Raw genomic sequence first — 21,408 nt, 5'->3', positions numbered from 1 at the left:
ATTTTGTGTTTATGACAAATTATTCTCATCAAGTTGACATAGATATTTTTATCTAGGAGGTATGTGAACCGGAAATTCCAACCGACCCTATTGTCGAGAGGTTAAATTTAGTTGAAAGAGAAAACGAGTATTTGAAAGAAAAATTGAAAAGAATTGAGGGGGAGAAGATGGAATTGGAGTTGCATCTTGCCGATGTCGTTGATGATCACAAGATCAAGATGGAGAAAATGAGGTTGAAGATTAGAAAGATTAGAAAATATGCCATTGATAGTGTGGCTTGGTATCATTATGCTGTTGGATCAATTGTTACCCTAGTTGCGATCTTCATCGCATTTGTTGTTGCATTTAAATTCTTTAGCTAGAGAGTTATTTGTATGTTGCATTTAATTAAGTGTTGTATATGAAATTTATGTATGAACTTTATGTATGAACTTGTATTAATTTGGTCTATTCGGTGTTGTGTAATGAAGATGAGCCGACAATGGATGTATGATGACCGATGCTCTCCCGAGTTCATTAATGGCGTGCATACTTTTCTGCGGGCCGCTGAGGCAAACAAGCGGGCAGATGGTTTTATGCCTTGTCCATGTGCTGGCTATAAGAATGGTCACAGTTACTCTACGTCAAAAACCATTCACGTCCACCTATTTAAGTCCGGTTTCATGCCCCACTACAATGTTTGGACCAAGCACGGAGAAATAGGGGTTATGATGGAAGACAATGAAGAAGAAGAGGACGACGACGGCTATCCTAGCCATGGGTTCCCTGAATACGATGATACAACAATGGGGGAAGAAGCTGAGCCGGCAATGCAGGAAGAAGATGAAGAAGAGGCATCAGATGAGCCCGCTGATGATCTAGGTCGGGCCATTGCTGATGCAAAGAGAAACTGCGCAAGTGATCTGGAGAGGACGAAGTTGCAACGCATGTTAGAGGATCACAAGAAATTGTTGTACCTGAATTGCGAAACTGACAAAAAAAAGTTGGGCACCACACTTGAATTGCTGCAATGGAAGGCAGAGAATGGTGTATCTGACAAGGGATTTGGAAAGTTGCTGGTAATGATAAAGAATATGCTTCCAAAGGACAACGAATTGCCCGAGAGTACGTATGAAGCAAAGAAGGCTGTCTGCCCTCTAGGGTTAGAGGTGCAAAAGATACATGCATGCCCTAATGACTGCATCCTCTACCGTGGTGAGTACGAGGATTTGAACGCTTGCCTGGTATGTGGTGCATTGCGTTATAAGATCAGTCGCGATGACCCTGGTGATGTCGAGGGCGAGCGCCCCAGGAAGAAGATTCCTGCCAAGGTGATGTGGTATGCTCCTATAATACCACGGTTGAAACGTTTGTTCCAAAACAAAGAGCATGCGAAGGCGATGCGGTGGCACGCAGAAGACCGTAAGAAAGACGGAAAGTTGAGAGTACCCGCTGACAGTTCGCAGTGGAGAAAAATCGAGAGAAAGTACTGGGAGGAGTTTGCAGGTGACCCAAGGAACGTATGGTTTGGTCTAAGCGCAGATGGCATTAATCCTTTTGGGGAGCAGAGCAGCAACCATAGCACGTGGCCTGTGACTCTATGTTTGTATAACCTTCCTCCTTGGTTGTGCATGAAGTGGAAGTTCATTATGATGCCAGTGCTCATCCAAGGCCCTAAGCAACCCGGCAATGGCATTGATGTGTACCTAAGGCCATTAGTTGAAGAACTATTACAGCTGTGGAATGGAACAGGTGTACGTGCGTGGGATGAGCATGAACAGGAAGAATTTGACCTAAATACGTTACTGTTCGTGACCATCAATGATTGGCCTGCTCTCAGTAACCTTTCAGGACAGATAAACAAGGGATACCGTGGATGCACGCACTATTTGGATGATACCGACAGTATATATTTGGATAGTTGTAGGAAGAATGTGTACCTGGGACATCGTCGATTTCTTCCGACAAGGCATCCCGTAAGAAAGAAAGGCAAGCATTTCAAAGGTGAGGCGGATCACCGGACGAAGCCTCACCACCGTACTGGTGCTGATGTACATGATATGGTCAAGGATTTGAAGGTAATCTTTGGAAAGGGTCCTGGCGGACAACCTGTTCCGAAGGACGCTGACGAACGCGCACCCATGTGGAAGAAGAAATCTATATTTTGGGACCTGCCATATTGGAAAGACCTAGAGGTCCGCTCCGCAATCGACGTGATGCACGTCATGAAGAATCTTTGCGTGACCCTGCTTGGCTTTTTGGGCGTGTATGGGAAGACAAAAGATACACCAGAGGCACGGGAGGACCAACAACATATGCACAGAAAAGACAGCATACATCAGGGTTAGGCCAGCTACGCTCTTACCAAAGAAGAGAAGGAAATCTTCTTCGAATGCCTGCTCAGCATGAAGGTACCGTCTGGCTTCTCGTCGAATATAAAGGGAATAATAAATATGGCAGAGAAAAAGTTCCAAAACCTAAAGTCTCATGACTGCCACGTGATTATGACGCAACTCCTTCCGGTTGCACTGAGGGGGCTTCTACCGGAAAATGTTCGATTAGCCATTGTGAAGCTATGTGCATTCCTCAATGCAATCTCTTAGAAGGTAATCGATCCAGAAATCATACCAAGGTTACAGAATGATTTGGTGCAATTTCTTGTCAGTTTCGAGTTGGTGTTCCCACCATCCTTCTTCAACATCATGACGCACATCCTAATTCACCTTTGCGAAGAGATTAACGTTTTGGGTCCTGTATTTCTACACAATATGTTCCCCTTTGAAAGGTTCATGGGAGTCTTGAAGAAATATGTTCATAACCGTGCTAGGCCAGAAGGAAGCATCTCGAAGGGCCATGAAAATGAGGAGGTCATTGAGTTTTGTATTGACTTCATTCCTGACCTTAAGCTGATTGGTGTTCCTGAATCGCGGCATAAGGGCAGACTGGAAGGAAAAGGCACGCTAGGAGGGCATCAAATAATATGTATGGACGGGCATTCTCTCACTGAAGCACACTACACAGTTCTACAGAATTCCGCCTTGGTGGCTCCGTATATGGAGGAACACAAGAATTTTCTATAGTCCAAACACCCGAAGAAGTCTGACGACTGGATTACACGCGAACAAACGAGGACTTTCACCAATTGGTTGCAGAAACGTGCCCTGAATGATGGCGATATTCAAAATGACCTGTACTCGCTGTCCCAGTTACCATCTTCGAATATAATGACTTTCAAAGGGTACCAGATAAATGGGAATACATTTTACACGATCGCCCAAGATAAGAAGAGCACCAACCAAAATAGCGGTGTCCGCTTTGATGCAACAACCAACACGGGAAAGGAAACATATTATGGTTACATAAAGGACATATGGGAACTTAACTATGGATCAGGTGATTTGAAGGTCCCTTTGTTTCGGTGCAAATGGGTCAATATGACACGAGGCGGGGTAACGGAAGACCCGCAGTACGGAATAACAACAGTGGATCTCAACAATCTTGCGTATGCAGACGAACCATTCGTCCTAGCCAATGATGTGGCGCAGGTTTTTTATGTGAAAGACATGTCTACCAGGCCGAGAAAAAGAAAAGATAAGGAAGCGAATGGATCATACGACGAGCCAAAGCGCCACATAGTTCTTTCAGGAAAAAGAAACATCGTGGGAGTGGATGACAAGACAGACATGTCAGAAGATTATGAAAAGTTTGATGAAATTGCTCCATTCACAGTGAATATTGACCCGAGAATCCAGTTAAATGATGAAGATTTTCCATGGCTACGACGCAAAGGGACACACGCGAAGAAAAAGTTTCACACCCAAAGATTTGGGATGTGATCGGCTTCACTATCATCACTTTATTCTGTGTTTCACACCCAGGAGGGAATGTCTATAATAGTTAGGGTAGTTATGTGTTTTGGCATTTGAAACGCGAAGAAATTTTATGTGCAAACAAATTCTTTTCATGCATTTACTGATTTTTTTTCCAGCTAAATGACCCTGAAATTGAAAAGCATTTCAAATGAACTCAGAAAAGGTTGAAAGTTGGCATGGTATCATAATTTCATACAAATAGCATGTGCAAAAAAGTAGAGAGGGTTACGGCAAAAACTGGATGCACTTCGTGTACAAAATGGACAATCTCTTTCGAAGTATCAGGGTTTCCGACGAAAACTGAACTGTTACAAAGGCATTTCATTTTTTAAATAACCTAAGCATTACTAAATTGAATATAATGATAAAACACACCAATATTAAACATAAGAAAAAAGAATCACTAAAAAAACTTTTTTCAAAGTTAAGTTATTCACAAACTAGTGATTCACACAAATTTCAAATAATTCAAAATTTAAACTATTCAAATTTGAAAACTACCGGCACTAACAGAAAGTTTGTAATTTTTTGTACCTAAAGCAAAAATATTCACAAAGAAACTCTAAATACAGCAAAAAACAACTCAAAAATAAATAAAACAAAAATAAATAAAGCGAAAAAAATTAAGAAAAAAAAGCCCGCCTACTGGGCCAAAGCGGCCTGTATACGACTAGGAACACAACCTTTTGTTGGGCCAGGATGCAGGCCCGCAAAGGCCCAGTAGGCCCACTAGGTGGAAGAGGACAGGTAGGCCCAGTAGGCCTGCTTAGGAGAGGAGCTCGAGAGAGCTACCGCACTGGGGCTTATAAACCAGTGCGGTAGCACCTCGGCTAGCGAGGTGGGACTAAACTTGTGCACCGCCTGGAGCCAGCGCACCCCCTTTAGTACCGGGTCATGGCTCCAACCGGTACTAAAGACCCCCCCCCCTTTAGTACCGGTTGGAGCCACCACCCGGTACTAAAGGGGGTGCGCTTCCCGCCGCTTGGCCTGGCCAAAACAGACCTTTAGTACCGGTTGGTGGCTCCAACCGGTACTAAAGGTCCATCCTATATATACAACACTGGAAAAAAAAATTCAGTTTCCCTCTGTTTCTTCCCTCTGTTCCTCCCTCCGTCGCGCCGCCCTGCCCCGATCGACGTCGTCCCCGTCGACATCGCCGCCGCCGCCCCTCGTCGCCGACCCCGGCCGTCCCCGCCCCTCGTCGCCGCCCCCGTCGACGTCGCCGCCCCGGCCATCCCCGTCCCCGTCGTCCCCGTCGTCCCCATCGCCACGCCCCGCCCCGTCCCGTCGCCCCGTCGTCGCCGCCCCGTTCCGTCGCCCCGTCGTCGCCGCCCCGTCGTCGCCTCGCCGGTGAGCTCGCCCCGGCCGCCATGTCCACACACACACACTACACACACACACGCACACACACACACTACACACACACTACACACACACACACACTAGTTTGTTTGTTATAAATTTTTTCTGTTTTTTAGTTATAGAAATGTTAGAAATTATTCTGTTTTTAGTTATATAAATATTAGAAATGTTATAAATGTTTTCTGTTTTTTAGTTATAGAAATATTTATAGAAATGTTAGCAATTTTTCTGTTTTTTAGTTATATAAATATTAGAATTGTTATGGAAATGTTAGTTATATAATCAGGAAATTTTAGAATTAGTTTTAGTTAGATGAATTAGATTAATGTCAAATTGTTAGAATTTGCATATATATAGAATTTTAGTTATCACAATCCGATCATTTAAAAAATGTTACTTTTTGCAGGCATATAGTATTTGTTCTCGATGATATGCCCGGCCCGCATCCTCGCCGTCGACCCGTTCGCGACGACGTCCTGCTTCAGGGGACCCATGTCCGGGACTGGGCTCCGCCGGGCTGGCACTGGGAGGTGCTACCTGGAGGGGCGCGCCGCTTGGTGAGGAACCCGACCTCGGGTCCCGTCGTCGACCCTGATCTTCTTTGGTGGCGTTCGCGTGGGCCACATTCGGTGCAGAGGCAGCCGGCCCCGCCGGAGGTGGTGCGTCGCCGTGTCAGGGAGGAAGATGAGCACGTCCATCGCTACATGGCTGCTATGGACGACGTCAGGTTCTCCACTACTTGGCGGGTTCTTTGGGCAGATGACCGGAGATATGATCCTGTGATGGTTCCTTCTCTTTGGGTGTGCACCGCCCGCGCCCCAGGAACCGCGAGTGGCGCCCTAGATTCTTCTGTAGTACTCGATCTTTATTAGGTACCTAGCCAGTGATGTATTCGATATATAATATTCGAGACGATGTATTCGAGATTATATATATTAAGACGATGATGTATTCGAGATTATATATTCGAGACGATGTATTCGAGATTCAATTTTTACTTATTGATTAATTGCATCCATGCATTGTAATTTGAATACTAAATTGTTTTATATTTCTTCTGTATTAGTAAAGTAAAAGCTATGGCGGACAATACCGGCAGAGAGAGAGAAGAGGAATTGTTCGACATCATACGCAGCCCTCACAGGCTAGATGATCTGAATGAAGCAGATGACGGCTCCCAATATCTGAACAATACCGGAGAGGGTGATGAAAAGATATTCGATCTCGACGACCGAGCTGATGAAGTCATGAACTATGATTATGATGACACAAACAATGTTTGTGATGACACAGACAATGCTGATCTTCAAATAACAAAGACTACCGGCGAGGTATATTTATATAAGCATGCATCATGGTGATCATCACATGTTTTTTTATTGAAGATATATTAACGAAGGTGGCGGACGGCGTTGCTTTTCCAGTTACCCCCGAAGCAACCTACCATTGCATCCCGATTCCAGAGGGCTATGCTCGTGTCATGGTTGATGAAGTGGTGGACCCATATTCGGGGCTAACGCTTGACATTCCTGGAGGTGAAGACGAGCGCACACTGGGAGAGGCCATACATCGTATCATCCTATGGAGAAAGGATTGCATCATCTTTCGAAGTCCACCGACACCGCGTCGTCTGCCGACTCCTCCTCGAAGTCCGCCAACGAGTCAGCAGACTCCCGCTCCTCCAAGTCCACGAACGCATGAGACGACTCCTCCTCGAAGTCCGCCACCTCCTCCAAGTCCCCGAACGCGTGAGCTGACTCCTCCGGTTTCAAGTCCGGCACAACATCATGCCACTTCTCCGGTTTCAAATCTGGCACCGTGTCAGGCCACACCTCTTGCTTCAAGTCCGGCACATCGTCAGGACACCTCTCCTGGTCCAACTCCACGTCAGCCGTCTCCGCCGTCTCAGCAATCGCAAAAGAGACATGCCACAGCTTTGGTGCGTAGTGGTACGAGTCGAGGTAGTTCAGGAAGTATAGGCGGAGACAAGCGATATAAATATGGTCCAGGCCTCGCTCCTCTTCCCCAGAGGCCTTACGACATGACTAAGGAGCAAAACACAGCCATAGTGCAAGCCCAAGTGGACGCCCATTTTGGACCGAAACCGGCACCGCTGCCAAAGGAGAAAGTGCCTGAGAAAGTAATTGACCACTTCATTCGTATGGCTAGAGAACCAGCTCCCAAGCTTGTTGACTCGGAGTATGAGCGCCAAATCAGGAAACTACATCGAGAACGGCTAAAGAAGGAAGCGAGCTCGAGCTCGAGCCAACAAGCAGCTGGCAAAAAATGCGGGAAAACCGTTCCCTAGTTGGGAGAACAGGCGGCGCAAGCGATCCCCCCGCTTGTTGTGCCAACAACACATGAGAGGAGTAGTACACGCGCCTAATATTATTGTGGGCAAACCGTTAGCGTTCCCCAGCATGGCGACGTGGTAATAACGGAGGATCATATAATGCAGGCTCAAATGCTCAATATCTCTGTTGGACAACTCCTCGAAATCGAGCCCATGCCTACGCTTAGAGAATCGGAAATAGCATGGAAATATGTCTGGGGCCTACCTTTGGTCCATCCAGACAAGGTCAAGGACCTCCCAACGAGAATGTATCAATTGCATCAATGGTACATGAACATTACCAAGAATTCCAATCGAGAGTCCCTCATGGTGAATGTCAAGCATGAGCATTATTACCATGAGAAAGCTCTGGCCATTGAGTATCCAGAACTATTTCAGTTATACAATCAAGACGCAATCGACAAGTCTATCGTCAGTTGCTATTGTCTGTAAGTGATTTCTTTCTGTAATTTAAGTCTCAAGCTAGTTATGTAGTGATAATTTTGATCAATCATTACATGTAATTATCCTCACTATATTCTTTTTCTGTGGTATTATATGCAGGATGAAGATGTATGAAATGAAAAAAGCTGGACGCTATGGCGTTGGGTTCATTGACCCAAATACCATTAATGAGGACATATGGCAGATTAAATGTTGTCAAAATGCTGTAGAGGAAAGCATGCTAGAGTTCTTGAAGCGCCTCAATAGCAATGAAGATATACTACTTCCTTACAACTTCCCGTGAGTCACACTGTCTTGTACTACAAATTCTGTTTTTGCTTACTAGCTAACTAGATGTTAATAATTAAGTGTATACGGTTTACGGTAGTTGATTAATTTTATGCACATGCCCGCTTAATTAAGACATGCAAACGTGTGCGTATGCAGTTGGCACTGGGTCTTGTTAGACATTAAAGTTGAGGAAGGAAAAGTTGAATTACTAGACTCACTAACTAAAGAAGATACAGACTACACCATCGTGAAGGGGATAGTCAACAGGTAATTTCAATCATTATTAACTATATCTCGGCCTATTAATTATTAGTTCGTCATTTCCTGATATGAACTATTTAATAACCCCTTTATTAATTTTCTTTGCCGGCGGGCAGGGCATGGGCAAAGTTCATCAAGGTGACTCCAGGCAAGTGGCCAAAGAAGTTGTTTTGGCATCGACCCAAGGTAAGTAATTAAGTAGTACTAGCTAGCTACCATCTCTTTAATTCTTGTTTCAATATCATTAATTAATTATCATGCTTGATTAATCATTATCTGATTCAATTCCATTCTCGTAAAGCCCCTGAAGCAGGCGTCGGGGAATGATCTGTGTGCATTCTACGTTTGCGAGAACATTCGCATGATGACGTGCGAAAGGAGCAGATCTGATAGACAGGACTGGCTACGTTTGTCAGAACACTATTCACACCATTATCGATATCTAGTCACACAACTAACACACATGCATACTGATCTCCTTCTTAACAGTTCAGATCGGTGCGGGATAAGCTCCTACCATCGGACCGCATACTAGCACTTCAAGAGGAAATAGCCGGATTTTTGCTCGACCAGGTCATAGATCCCAAAGGAGAATACTATTACCCGCTACCGCCCCCATGAACCACTTGTCATCGTGCTCCGGAGGCACCAAAGGCAACATATGTAGGAGAAATTGTATATGTATATACATGTGTATGTGTGAATAATTAATGGTGTTGGTTTGTGAGACATTCGATGATATATATATATATGCGGTTCTACGTACGAGAAAATCTATTTATATATATGCATAATGTGTACAATTTGTAGTATCGTGAAATACCAGCAAACAAAAAAATTGAATGGAAAATAAATCAACCCCCCCCCCAAATATTTAGTACCGGTTGGTGTTACCAACCGGTACTAATGCCCTACGCGCAGCCCGGGCTTGGCACTTTAGCGCCGGTTCATGACGAACCGGTACTAAAGGGGGGGCCTTTAGTCCCCACTCTTTAGTGCCGGTTGGCAAACCGGCACTAAAGGCTGTTACGAACCGGCACTAAAGCCCCGGTTCTGCACTAGTGAATAGAAAGCTCCTCCTCATTACCTGATTCATCATAAGAAATAATAGGAGGATATTGGGAAGTCTCTTCCCTTTCATTAGTATTCTCATCATATTCTATTTGCTTTGTTTTCTTTAGGTAATTGGCAATATAAGGATTTTCAATGCAATTCTCCGCACAAAACATATAAATCGTTTCTAGATCAAAATCAAGAAGTTTATAACGGGCAAATTCTGGAAGGTGCTTAATTAAACGATTCATTTCTTCATAACCCATAAGCAAACTAAGTTCATTATAATGGGCAAGGGAAATCAAATCATCACAATTTTGGACACGATTCGATCATGAAACAACTTGCATCGGAGATGTAAATGACCACTTTCATTGCAAAGTTCACAAGTATGGCCAAGGAAATATAATTTTTCAGCACTCTTATCTAGCCTTTCTTGTAACAATTTAGTTTCTAAATGCTTATGCCTCTTACAATATCTATCTTCTCTATTTGGTGTGTCCATGCAAACCCAATGCTCTCCACAAAGAAGTACTTCAAAGAGTGCCCCAAAGTTTCTACCGGAGAGTCAAGACGAAAACGTGTGCCAATCCCTATGCATAGGTTCATGGGCGGAACCCGCAAGTTGATCACCAAAACATACATCAAGTGGCACGTGATATCCCATTGTCACCATAGATAAACACGGCAAGACATGCATCAAGTGTTCTCAAATCCGTAAAGACTCAATCCGATAAGATAACTTCAAAGGGAAAACTCAACTCATCACAAGAGAGTAGAGGGGGAGAAAAATCATAAGATCCAACTATAATAGCAAAGCTCGCGATACATCAAGATCGTGCCATAGAGAGAACACGAGAGAGAGAGAGAGAGAGATCAAACACATAGCTACTGGTACATACCCTCAGCCCCGAGGGTGAACTACTCCCTCCTCGTCATGGAGAGCGCCGGGATGATGAATATGGCCACCGGTGATGGGTTCCCACTCCGGCAGGGTGCCGGAACGGGCTCCCGAGAGGTTTTTGGTGGCTACAGAGGCGTGCGGCGGTGGAACTCCTGATCTATCTTCTTCGTCGATGTTTTTAGGGTACGTAGGCTTATATAGGCGAAAGAAGTCGGTCGGGGAGCCTCGAGGGGCCCACGAGAGGGTAGGGCGCGCCCAGAGGGGTGGGCGCGCCCCACTGTCTCGTGGCTCCCTCGATGATCCCCTGGCTTGCACTCCAAGTCTCCCTGATCATATTCTTCCTAAAAATCACGCTGCCGAAGGTTTCATTCCGTTTGGACTCCGTTTGATATTCCTTTTCTTCGAAATACTGAAACAGGCAATAAAACAACAATATGGGCTGGGCCTCCGGTTAATAGGTTAGTCCCAAAAGTAATATAAAAGTGTATAATAAAGCCCGTAATAATTCAAAACAGATAATAAAATAGCTTGAATGCTTCATAAATTATAGATACGTTGGAGACGTATCAGACGGCTGATATGACTTCAACGTATCTATAATTTTTTATTGGTCCATGCTATTATATTATCGTTCCACTAGTAGAAAACAGGGCTTTGGTTAAGGCTAGGATAAGGGCATTAATCCCGGTTCACTCATGAATCGGGACCAAAGGGTGCGTCAGTCCTGGTTCGTGAGGCCAGGGCGCCGGCCGGGCCTCGGGGGCCATTGGTTCTGGTTCGTCTGACCCTTTTGGTCTCGGTTCCAGACACGAACCAGAACCAATGGGCCTCGCTCCTAGCCCAGCACCTTTAGTCCCGGTTGGTGGCTGGAACCGGGAACAGAGGTTGTCCTTTAGTCCCGGTTTTAGCCACAAACCGGGACTAAAGAGAAGCCTATATATACCCCTGCCTCTGCCCACTCAGTTCTTTGTTTTTTGGCCAGCCATGTGGGAGAGGTGTGTAGATCCTTGCTTGCGAGTACTTTGGATGAGTACTCACGGTTGCTTTCTCCCCCCTTTTCCCCCCTTTCCTTTCTTTCTGGTTGTCACAACCAGATGCTGGAGTCCAGGAGCCAGACGCCACCGTCGACGACGACTCCTACTATGCTGGAGGTGCCTACTACTACGTGCAGCCCGCTGACGATGACCAGGAGTAGTTTAGGAGGATCCCAGGCAAGAGGCATGCGACTCTTTCGATCTGTATCCCTGTTTGTGCTAGCCTTCTCAAGGCAAACTTGTTTAACTTATGTCTGTACTCAGATATTGTTGCTTCCGCTGACTCGTCTATGATCGAGCACTTGTATTCGAGCCCTCGAGGCCCCTGGCTTGTATTATGACGCTTGTATGACTTATTTATGTTTTTAAAGTTGTGTTGTGATATCTTCCCGTGAGTCCCTGATCTTGATCGTACACGTTTGCGTGCATGATTAGTGTACGATTGAATCGGGGGCGTCACAGGTGTGTGTTGCTCTAGCTCTCAACTCCTATGCACATGAGGTGTTCGATGAAATGCCCGAGCCACAGTTAAGCTTTCTCCTCTCCAAGCTCGACCTCCAAGCTCCATTTTCCTCAAGATTTGTCTAGGTTTGGCGGTCCGTCCTGTCCTGTCCCCGTCCTCACCGCCATCGATCGCCCGCGCCGATCTTGTCGCCGGCACCACCGTGGTGAGCCTCTTGTTCTTATCTTCTTTCTAAAAAAATCTTACTTGTATGATTTAGATAGATACTTGTATAATTTTCTTACTTTTATTATTGTTTGTTATTATATAGTGCCATGGTTTTGGTATCCGCCCCCGTCGGCCCTCGTCCTGTCTATGATTCGGATGTGGTATATTATCTTTTATAACTATTTGTTTCATTTAGTGTTTATGACAATTATGCCGACCAACGTGACATAGATGTTTTTATCTAGAAGGTATGTGAACCGGAAATTCCCAGCCGACCCTCTTGTCGAGAGGTTAAATTTATTTGAAAAAGAAAACAATTACTTGAAGAAAAATTTGAAAAAAATTGAGGAGGAGAAGATGTAATTGGATTGCATGTTGCGGATGTCGTCGATGATCACAAGATCAAGATGGATGCAATGCACTTGAAGATTAGAAAGATTAGAGAATATGCCATTCATATTGAGGCTTGGTATCATTATGCCGTTGGATCAATTGTTACCTTAGTTTTGATTATGATCGCATTTGTTGTTGCATTTAAATGTTTTACATAGTTTCAGTGTATGTTTTACATGCTCTAGAGAGCTATATGTTGTTCAATGAGAACTATGTATGAACTTTATGTATTTATTTTTTCAGTAATAACATTTGATCACTACTGTATTTTGGTTTTAATGTGATGATGAACTTCTATTAATTTGGTCACTTCTCTATTCATGATTTTCTGTAATGGTTTTTGACACACTTAAATGCACACAGATGAACTGACAATGGATGTACGGTGACAGACGCACCTCCGAGTACATTAAGGGCCTGCATAATTTTCTCGAAGTGGCTGAGGCAAACAAGCAGAATGATTTTATGTGTTGTCCATGCCCTATTTGTGGGAATACGAAGTCTTACTCTAACTCGAAAACCCTTCACATCCACCTGCTTGAGAAGGGTTTCATGCCACACTATAATGTTTGGACCAAGCATGGAAAAAGAGGGGTTATGATGGAAGACAACGAAGAAGAAGAGGATGATGACAACTATCCGCCCCCCGAATACGGTGATGCTGCAACGGGGGAAGCTGAAGATCAAGAGGAACCAGATGATGTGCCCGATGATGATCTTTGCCGGGTCATTGTTGATGCAAAGAGACAATGCCAAAGTGAAGGGAGAAGTTGAAGTTCGATCACATGTTAGAGTATCACAAAAAAGGGTTGTACCCAAATTGCGACGATGACAACACAAAGCTTGGTACCACTCTGGAACTGCTGCAATGGAAGGCAGACAATTGTGTATCTGACAATGGATTTGTGAAGCTACTGAAAATAATGAAGAAGAAGATTCCAAAGGATAACGAATTGCCCGACAGTACGTACGAAGCAAAGAAGGTTCTATGCCCTATAGGATTGGAGGTGCAGAAGATACATGCATGCCCTAATGATTGTATCCTCTACCGCGGTGCGTACGAGGATTTGAACACATGCCCGTTATGCGGTGCATTGCGGTATAAGATCAGACGAGATGCCCCTGGTGATGTTGAGGGCGAGCACCCCAGGAAGAGGGTTCCTACCAAGGTCATGTGGCATGCTCCTATAATACCACGGTTGAAACGTCTGTTAAAAAACAAAGAGCATGCCAAGTTGATGCGATGGCACAAAGAAGACCATAAGAAAGACGGGAAGTTGAGAGCACCCGCTGACGGGTCGCAGTGGAGAAAAATCGAGAGAAGGTGGGGGGACTTTGCAGGTGACGCAAGGAACGTATGGTTTGGGTTAAGCGTAGATGGCATTAATCCTTTGGGGGAGCAGAGCAACAATCATAGCACCTGGCCCATGACTCTATGTATCTATAACCTTCCTCCTTGGTTGTGCATGAAGCGAAAGTTCATTATGACGCCATTGCTCATCCAAGGCCCTAAGCAATCCGGTTACGACATCGATGTGTACCTAAGGCCATTAGTTAAAGAAATTTTACAGTTGTGGAATGTAAAAGGTGTACGTGTGTGGGATGAGCACAAATAGCAGGAATTTGACCTACACGCATTGCTGTTTGTAACCATCAATGATTGGCCTGCTCTAAGTAACCTTTCAAGACAGACAAACAAGGGATACCCCGTATGCACGCACTGCTTAGATGACACCAAAAGTATATATTTGGAGAAATGCAGGAAGAATGTGTACCTGGGACATCGTCGATTTCTTCTGACCAACCATCAATGTCGAAAGAAAGGCAAGCATTTCAAAGGTGAGGCGGATCACCGGAAGAAGCCCGCCCTCCGTACTGGTGATCACATACTTGCTATGGTCAATGATTTACATGTAATATTTGGAAAAGGGTCCTGGCGGATAATCTGTTCTGAATGACGCTGAGGGACGCACACCCATGTGGAAGAAGAAATCTATATTTTAGGACCTACCCTATTGGAAAGACCTAGAGGCATGCGCACCCATGCTAGGCTTTTTAGGCATGTATGGGAAGACAGAAGATACACCGGAGGCACGGGAGGACTAGCAACGTGTGCATGAAAAAGGCGACATGCATCCAAAGCAGTATGAAGGTCCTGCTAGCTACGCTCTTACCAAAGAAGAGAAGGAAATATTCTTTGAATGCCTGCTCAGTATGAAGGTCCCGTATGGCTTCTCGTCCAATATAAAGGGAATAATAAATATCCCAGAGAAAAAGTTCCAGAACCTAAAGTCTCATGACTATCACGTGATTATGAAGCAACTGCTTCCGGTTGCATTGATGGGGATTCTACCGAAAAACGTTTGATTAGCCATTGATGGTTCACTAGAGCTTGCACAATTTGTTAGCACCTTTAGGATCACTAGAGCTTGCACCATTCCATAGATGGATCACTGGAGCTTGCACACTTTGTTAGCACCTTCAGGATCAACAAAACCTTCTGGTTGCATCATATACAACTCTTCTTTAAGAAATTCATTAAGAAATGCAGTTTTGGCGTCCATTTGCATGTTTTCATAATCATAAAATGCGGCAATTGCTAACATGATTCAGACAGACTTAAGCATCTCTACGGGTGAGAAAGTCTCATCGTAGTCAACCCCCTAAACTTGTCAAAAACCGTTCACAACAAGTCGAGCTTTGTAGATGGTGACATTACCATCAGCGTCTGTCTTCTTCTTCAAGATCCATTTATTCTCAATGGCTTGCTGATCATCGGGCAAATCCACCAAAGTCCATACTTTGTTCTCATACAAGGATCCTATCTCAGATTTCATGGCCTCAAGCCATCTGTCGGAATTTGGGCTCATCATAGCTTCTTCATTGTTCATAGGTTCGCCTTGGTCTAGTAACATGACCTCTAGGACAGGATTACCGTACCACTCTGGTGCGGATCGTGCTCTGGTTGACCTACGAGGTTCAGTAGCAACTTGATCTAAAGTTTCATGGTCATTATCATTTGCTTCCTCTCAAGTTGGTGTAGTCATCACAGGAACGGATTTCCCTGGTGTGATACTTTCCAATTCGAGAGAAGGTACGATTACCTCATCAAGTTCTACTTTTCTCCCACTCACTTCTTTCGAGAGAAACTCCTTCTCTAGAAAGGTTCCATTCTTGGCAACAAAGATTTTGCCTTCGGATCTGTGGTAGAAGGTGTACCCAATTGTTTCCTTAGGATATCCTATGAATACGCACTTCTCCGATTTGGGTTCGAGCTTATTAGGCTGAAGCCTTTTGAGATAAGTGACGCAACCCCAAACTTTAAGAAATGACAACTTAGGTTTCTTGCCAAACCACAGTTCATACGGTGTCGTCTCAACGGATTTAGATGGTGCCCTATTTAACGTGAATGCGTCTGTCTCTAATGCATAACCCCAAAACGATAGTGGTAAAAATCAATAAGAGACATCATAGAACGCACCATATCCAATAAAGTATTGTTACGATGTTCGGACACACCATTACGTTGTGGTGTTCTAGGTGGCGTTAATTGTGAAACAATTCCACATTGTTCTAAATGAAGGCCAAACTTGTAACTCAAATATTCGCCTCCGCGATCAGATCGTAGAAACTTTATTTTCTTGTTACGATGACTCTCCACTCCATTATGAAATTCTTTGAACTTTTCAAATGTTTCAGACTTGTGTTTCATTAAGTAGATATACTCATACCTACTCAAATCATCTGTGAAGGTTAGAAAATAATGATACCCGCCGCGTGCCTCAACACTCATTAGACCGCATACATCGATATGTATTATTTCCAATAAGTCATTAGCTCGCTCCATTGTTCCGGATAATAGAGTTTTTGTCATCTTTCCCATGAGGCACGGTTCGCAAGTATCAAATGATTCATAATCAAGTGATTCCAAAAGTCCATCTGCATGGAGTTTCTTCATGCACTTTACACCAATATGACCAAAATGGCAGTGCCACAAATATGTTGCACTATCATTATCAACTTTGCATCTTTTGGCATCAATATTATGTATATGTGTATCACTACAATCAAGATTTAACAAGAATAGACCACTCTTCAAGGGTGCATGACCATAAAAGATATTACTCATATAAATAGAACAACCATTATTCTTTGATTTAAATGAATAACCGTTTAGCACTAAACAAGATCCAGATATAATGTTCATACTCAACACTGGCACCAAATAACAATTACTCAGGTCTAAAACTAATCCCGAAGGTAGATGTAGAGGTAGCGTGCCGACGGCGATCACATCGACCTTGGAACCATTTCCGACGTGCATCATAACCTTGTCCTTAGCCAATCTTCGTTTATTCCGCAGCTCTTGTTTCGAGTTACAAATATGAGCAACTAAACCAGTATCAAATACCCAGGCGCTGCTACGAGCATTAGTAAGGTACACATCAATAACATGTATATCAAATATACCTTTGCTTACTTTGCCATCCTTCTTATCTGCCAAGTATTTGGGGCAATTCCGCTTCCAGTGACCAGTCCCTTTGCAGTAGAAGCACTCAGTTTCAGGCTTGGGTCCAGCTTTGGGCTTCTTCCTGGGAGTGGCAATGAGGGAGTCCTGGATTAGGGGGTGTCCGGATGGCCGGACTATAGCCTTTGGCCGGACAACTGGACTATGAAGATACAAGCTTGAAGACTTCGTCCCGTGTCCGGATGGGACTTTCCTTGGCGTGGAAGGCAAGCTTGGTGAGGGAGTCCTAGACTAGGGGGTGTCCGGATAGCCGAACTATCATGATTGGCCGGACTCCAAAACTATGAAGATACAAGATTTAAGACTTCGTCCCGTGTTCGGATGGGACTTTCCTTGGCGTGGAAGGCAAGCTTGACGATACGGATATGTAGATCTCCTACTATTGTAACCGACTCTGTATAACCCTAGCACTCTCCGGTGTCTATATAAACCGGAGGGTTTTAGTCCGTAGGACACAACAATCGTACCATAGGCTAGCTTCTAGGGTTTAGCCTCCTTGATCTCGTGGTAGATCTACTCTTGTACTACCCATATCATCAATATTAATCAAGCAGGAGTAGGGTTTTACCTCCATCGAGAGGGCCCGAACCTGGGTAAAAACATCGTGTCCCTTGTCTCCTGTTACCATCCGCCTAGACGCACAGTTCGGGACCCCCTACCCGAGATCCGCCGGTTTTGACACCGACATTGGTGCTTTCATTGAGAGTTTCTCTGTGTCGTCGCCTATAGGCCCGATGGCTCCTTCGATCAACAACAACGCGGTCCAGGGTGAGACTTTTCTCCCCGGACAGATCTTCGTATTCGGCGGCTTCGCACTGCGGGCCGATTCACTTGGCCATCTAGAGCAGATTGAAAGCTACGCCCCTGGCCATCAGGTCATATTTGGAAGTTTGAACTACACGGCCGACATCCGCGGAGACTTGATCTTTGACGGATTTGAGCCACAGCCAGGCGTGCCGCACTATCACGATGGGCATGATTTAGCTCTGCTGCCGGACAGTGCCCTGGAGGCCGCACAAGAGTCCGCTCCGACCCTTAGTTCGGATCCGACGGCGCCAATCGAGGATGGATGGTTGGACACCACCTCGGGGGCTGCTACATCTACAGCGATGGAGCCGAATACCGACCCTGTCCCTCATGAAGCTCGTGACTCCAAGGTGCCGGACTCCTCTCCGGACCCCGAACCTTCCGCGCCCTTGCCAATCGAATCCGATTAGGCGCCGATCATGGAGTTCACCGCTGCGGACATCTTTCAGCACTCGCCTTTCGGCGACATCTTGAACTCGCTAAAGTGTCTCTCTTTATCAGGAGAGCCCTAGCCAGATTATGGTCAGAACGGTTGGGATGCGGACGACGAAGAAATTCAAAGCCCACCCACCACCCACTTTATAGCCACTGTCGATGACTTAACCGATATGCTAGACTTCGACTCCGAAGACATCGACGGTATGGACGACGATGCCGGAGACGACAAAGAACCAGCACCCACAGGGTACTAGAAGGCCACCTCAACTCACGATGTATATATGGTGGATACACCTAAAGGAAGCAATAACGAGGAACAACGGGACGCTGCGAAGGATAATTCCCCCGAAAAACAGCCGAAACGGCGACGCAAACGCCGCCAAAAGTCCCGCCTCGACAACGACAACACCCATGTAGACCCAGCCATAGAGCAGGGCGAACCGGTGGACGACGAACATGCCCCCGAGCAACTATCCGAACAGGATGAATTAAATAAGCAATCCACCCTAGGCGAAAACAATAGTCCGGATGATCTCACACCGGACACATCGTTGGAGCAGAAGAACCTCCACAAAAGGCTCGTCGCCACTGCACGAAGCCTGAAGAAGCAGAAGCAGAAGCTCAAAACAGCGGAAGACGTACTCAGAATGAGATGGAGCAAAGTACTCAAGACCGCAGACAAATACGGCGATAGTCACCAAGCAAAAAGCTACCCGAAGCGTAAACTACTGCCAGAATTTGACGAGGAGGCCGTAGAGCCCCCACAATCAAAAAACAAAGAGGCCGCCCGGTCGGATGGACGACCACATGGAAAACAAAGAGCGGCAAGCGGCGCTGCACACAAGCCGGCACGTGATCCATATAAGGATCCTCGTAAAGAGGACGGCCGGGTCAGGTCCATTTATGGGTCCAGAAAGCAAGCTTCAGAAAGCAAAACAACACGTCGAGTATTCAAAAATCACGGCACACCCAAATACAGGGGCGCCGCACACCCCTTATGTTTCACCGATGAGGTGCTGGATCATGAATTTCCAGCGGGATTCAAACCCGTAAACATAGAGGCATACGACGGAACAACAGACCCTGGAGTCTGGATTGAGGATTACATCCTGCACATACATATGGCCAGAGGAGACGACCTCCACGCCATAAAATACCTACCCCTCAAGCTCAAAGGGCCAGCCCGGCATTGTCTCAAAGGCCTCCCAGAAAATACCATTGGAAGTTGGGAAGAGCTCGAGGATGCGTTTCGGGCAAATTTTCAGGGGACTTATGTCCGCCCTCCGGATGCAGACGATTTAAGTCACATAACTCAACAGCCCGGAGAGTCAGCCCGCAAATTCTGGAACAGGTTCCTCACCAAAAAGAACCAAATAGTCGACTGTCCGGACGCCGAAGCCTTAGCAGCCTTCAAACATAACGTCCGAGACGAATGGCTCGCCAGACACCTCGGCCAGGAAAAGCCAAGGACAATGGCCGCATTAACAAGCCTCATGACTCGCTTTTGCGCGGGAGAGGATAGCTGGCTGGCAAGATGCAGCACCAGCGACCCAAGTACATCTGAAGTCAGGGATGGGAAACCACGACGCAAAAAGGACCAGCGCCGAATTAAGGGAAACGACCCAAAGAGCACGGCAGTCAACGCCGGGTTCAAAAGCTCTTGACAGAACAATAAAACACTGCCTCTCAAGGACAAAAATGACGAGCTATCCAACCTAAACAAAATCTTGGACAAGATATGCCAAATCCACAGCACCTCCGGGAAGCCTGCAAACCATACCCACAGAGATTGTTGGGTCTTCAAACAGTCCGGCCGACTTAATGCCAAACACAAGGGGCTCGCAACACCAAGTGAGGACGATGACGAACTCCACAAGCAGAGCACCGGCAAACAAAGGAATTTCCCACAAGAGGTCAAAACAGTAAATTCACTTCATGTGATAACAGGCAAAAATAGAGCGGCGCCCATTAAAAGGCGCGCCGCACGGTCCACCCCAGCGGAGTCCAGACACTGGATGTCAAAACCAATCACCTTCGACCATCAGGATTACTCCGGAAGTATCCGGAACGCAGGATGGACTGCCCTGATATTAGATCCTATAATCGACGGACTTCAATTTACACAAGTCCTAATGGACGGCGGCAGTGATCTAAACCTGCTATATCAGGACACAATCCGCAGAATGGGGATAGACCCAACCAAAATACGCCATAGCAACACTTCCTTTAAAGGAGTGATGCCAGGCCCATATGCCCATTGTACGGGCTCTCTACCACTAGAAGTTGTGTTCGGCTCATCCGACAACTCCCGTCGCGAAAAGCTAGTCTTCCACATCGCCCCATTTAAAAGTAGCTATCAAGCACTATTGGGACGCGAAGCTTTCGCCCGCTTTAACGCAATACCGCATTATGCATCTCTTACACTCAAAATGCCCGGTCCACGTGGCATAATCTCATTAAAGGGAAACCTCGAGTGTTCCTCGAATAAGGAAGAAAATGAGACTGCCTTGACAGCCACACATTAATCCGGCTTTGCCGATCAAAGCCCCCAAATAGGTCATCCAGACCCCGGACACGGTTAGGTGAGTCCGGCGCAAATAAACAAGGGGCTTACCAGCCGCGTACCCCCTTACAAGGGGCTGCACGCATGTACAATAAGAGACAATAAAGCTCAATTTTATTCGTTTTTTGAATTATACTCTGTTTATACATTTTTCGCACGATCCTCTTTCAAACTAAGTTCTTCTCTTTTACAGATGAACACCGTGCTACACCCGTCCAGGATACGGCACAACGGAGACACAGGCGCAGACGTGCAGTAGGGACCCGTTATAAGGATTCTTTTCAGATTAAGACCCTGCGTAAACCTTTCTTACTGTCTCTTGTTGATACACATCCCCCGGTTCCTCACTATAACCGAGGAGGAGGCTGGCGTTTTGGCATCGGCCGCGTCAGAAATTTTGCACGTACCTGGACACCAGGGGCTTAGCGCATTGTTCTGCCCGTTTTCATAAAGACCGAATACCTCAGGGAGTGTTCG

General features: G+C 45.6%; 1 protein-coding gene and 1 pseudogene across 1 annotated transcript; both read left to right on the top strand.

The window, feature by feature from the left end:
- The first annotated feature begins 202 nt into the window (after nt 1-202).
- On the top strand, nt 203-3,785 carry LOC125556297 (annotated as a pseudogene).
- Nucleotides 3,786-20,383: 16,598 nt separating this feature from the next.
- Nucleotides 20,384-21,036, top strand: LOC125507147. The gene is made up of 2 exons (XM_048671825.1): nt 20,384-20,841; nt 20,934-21,036. Exons 1-2 carry the CDS (start codon nt 20,384-20,386, stop codon nt 21,034-21,036), a joined length of 561 nt encoding a protein of 186 aa, XP_048527782.1.
- The last annotated feature ends 372 nt before the right edge of the window (nt 21,037-21,408 follow it).

Source organism: Triticum urartu, chromosome 5, assembly GCF_003073215.2.
Source record: "Triticum urartu cultivar G1812 chromosome 5, Tu2.1, whole genome shotgun sequence".
In the NCBI taxonomy this organism is placed as follows: domain Eukaryota; kingdom Viridiplantae; phylum Streptophyta; class Magnoliopsida; order Poales; family Poaceae; genus Triticum; species Triticum urartu.
Note: the sequence above shows the minus strand (reverse complement) of the source record. Positions and strands in the feature narration are given on the sequence as shown.

Coding starts and splice junctions, on each gene's coding strand:
- LOC125507147 (XM_048671825.1), top strand. CDS start 20,384: ATGTCAAAACCAATCACCTTCGACCATCAGGATTACTCCGGAAGTATC. Junction 20,842..20,933: donor TCATTAAAGGGAAACCTCGA/GTGTTCCTCGAA, acceptor TAGGTCATCCAG/ACCCCGGACACGGTTAGGTG.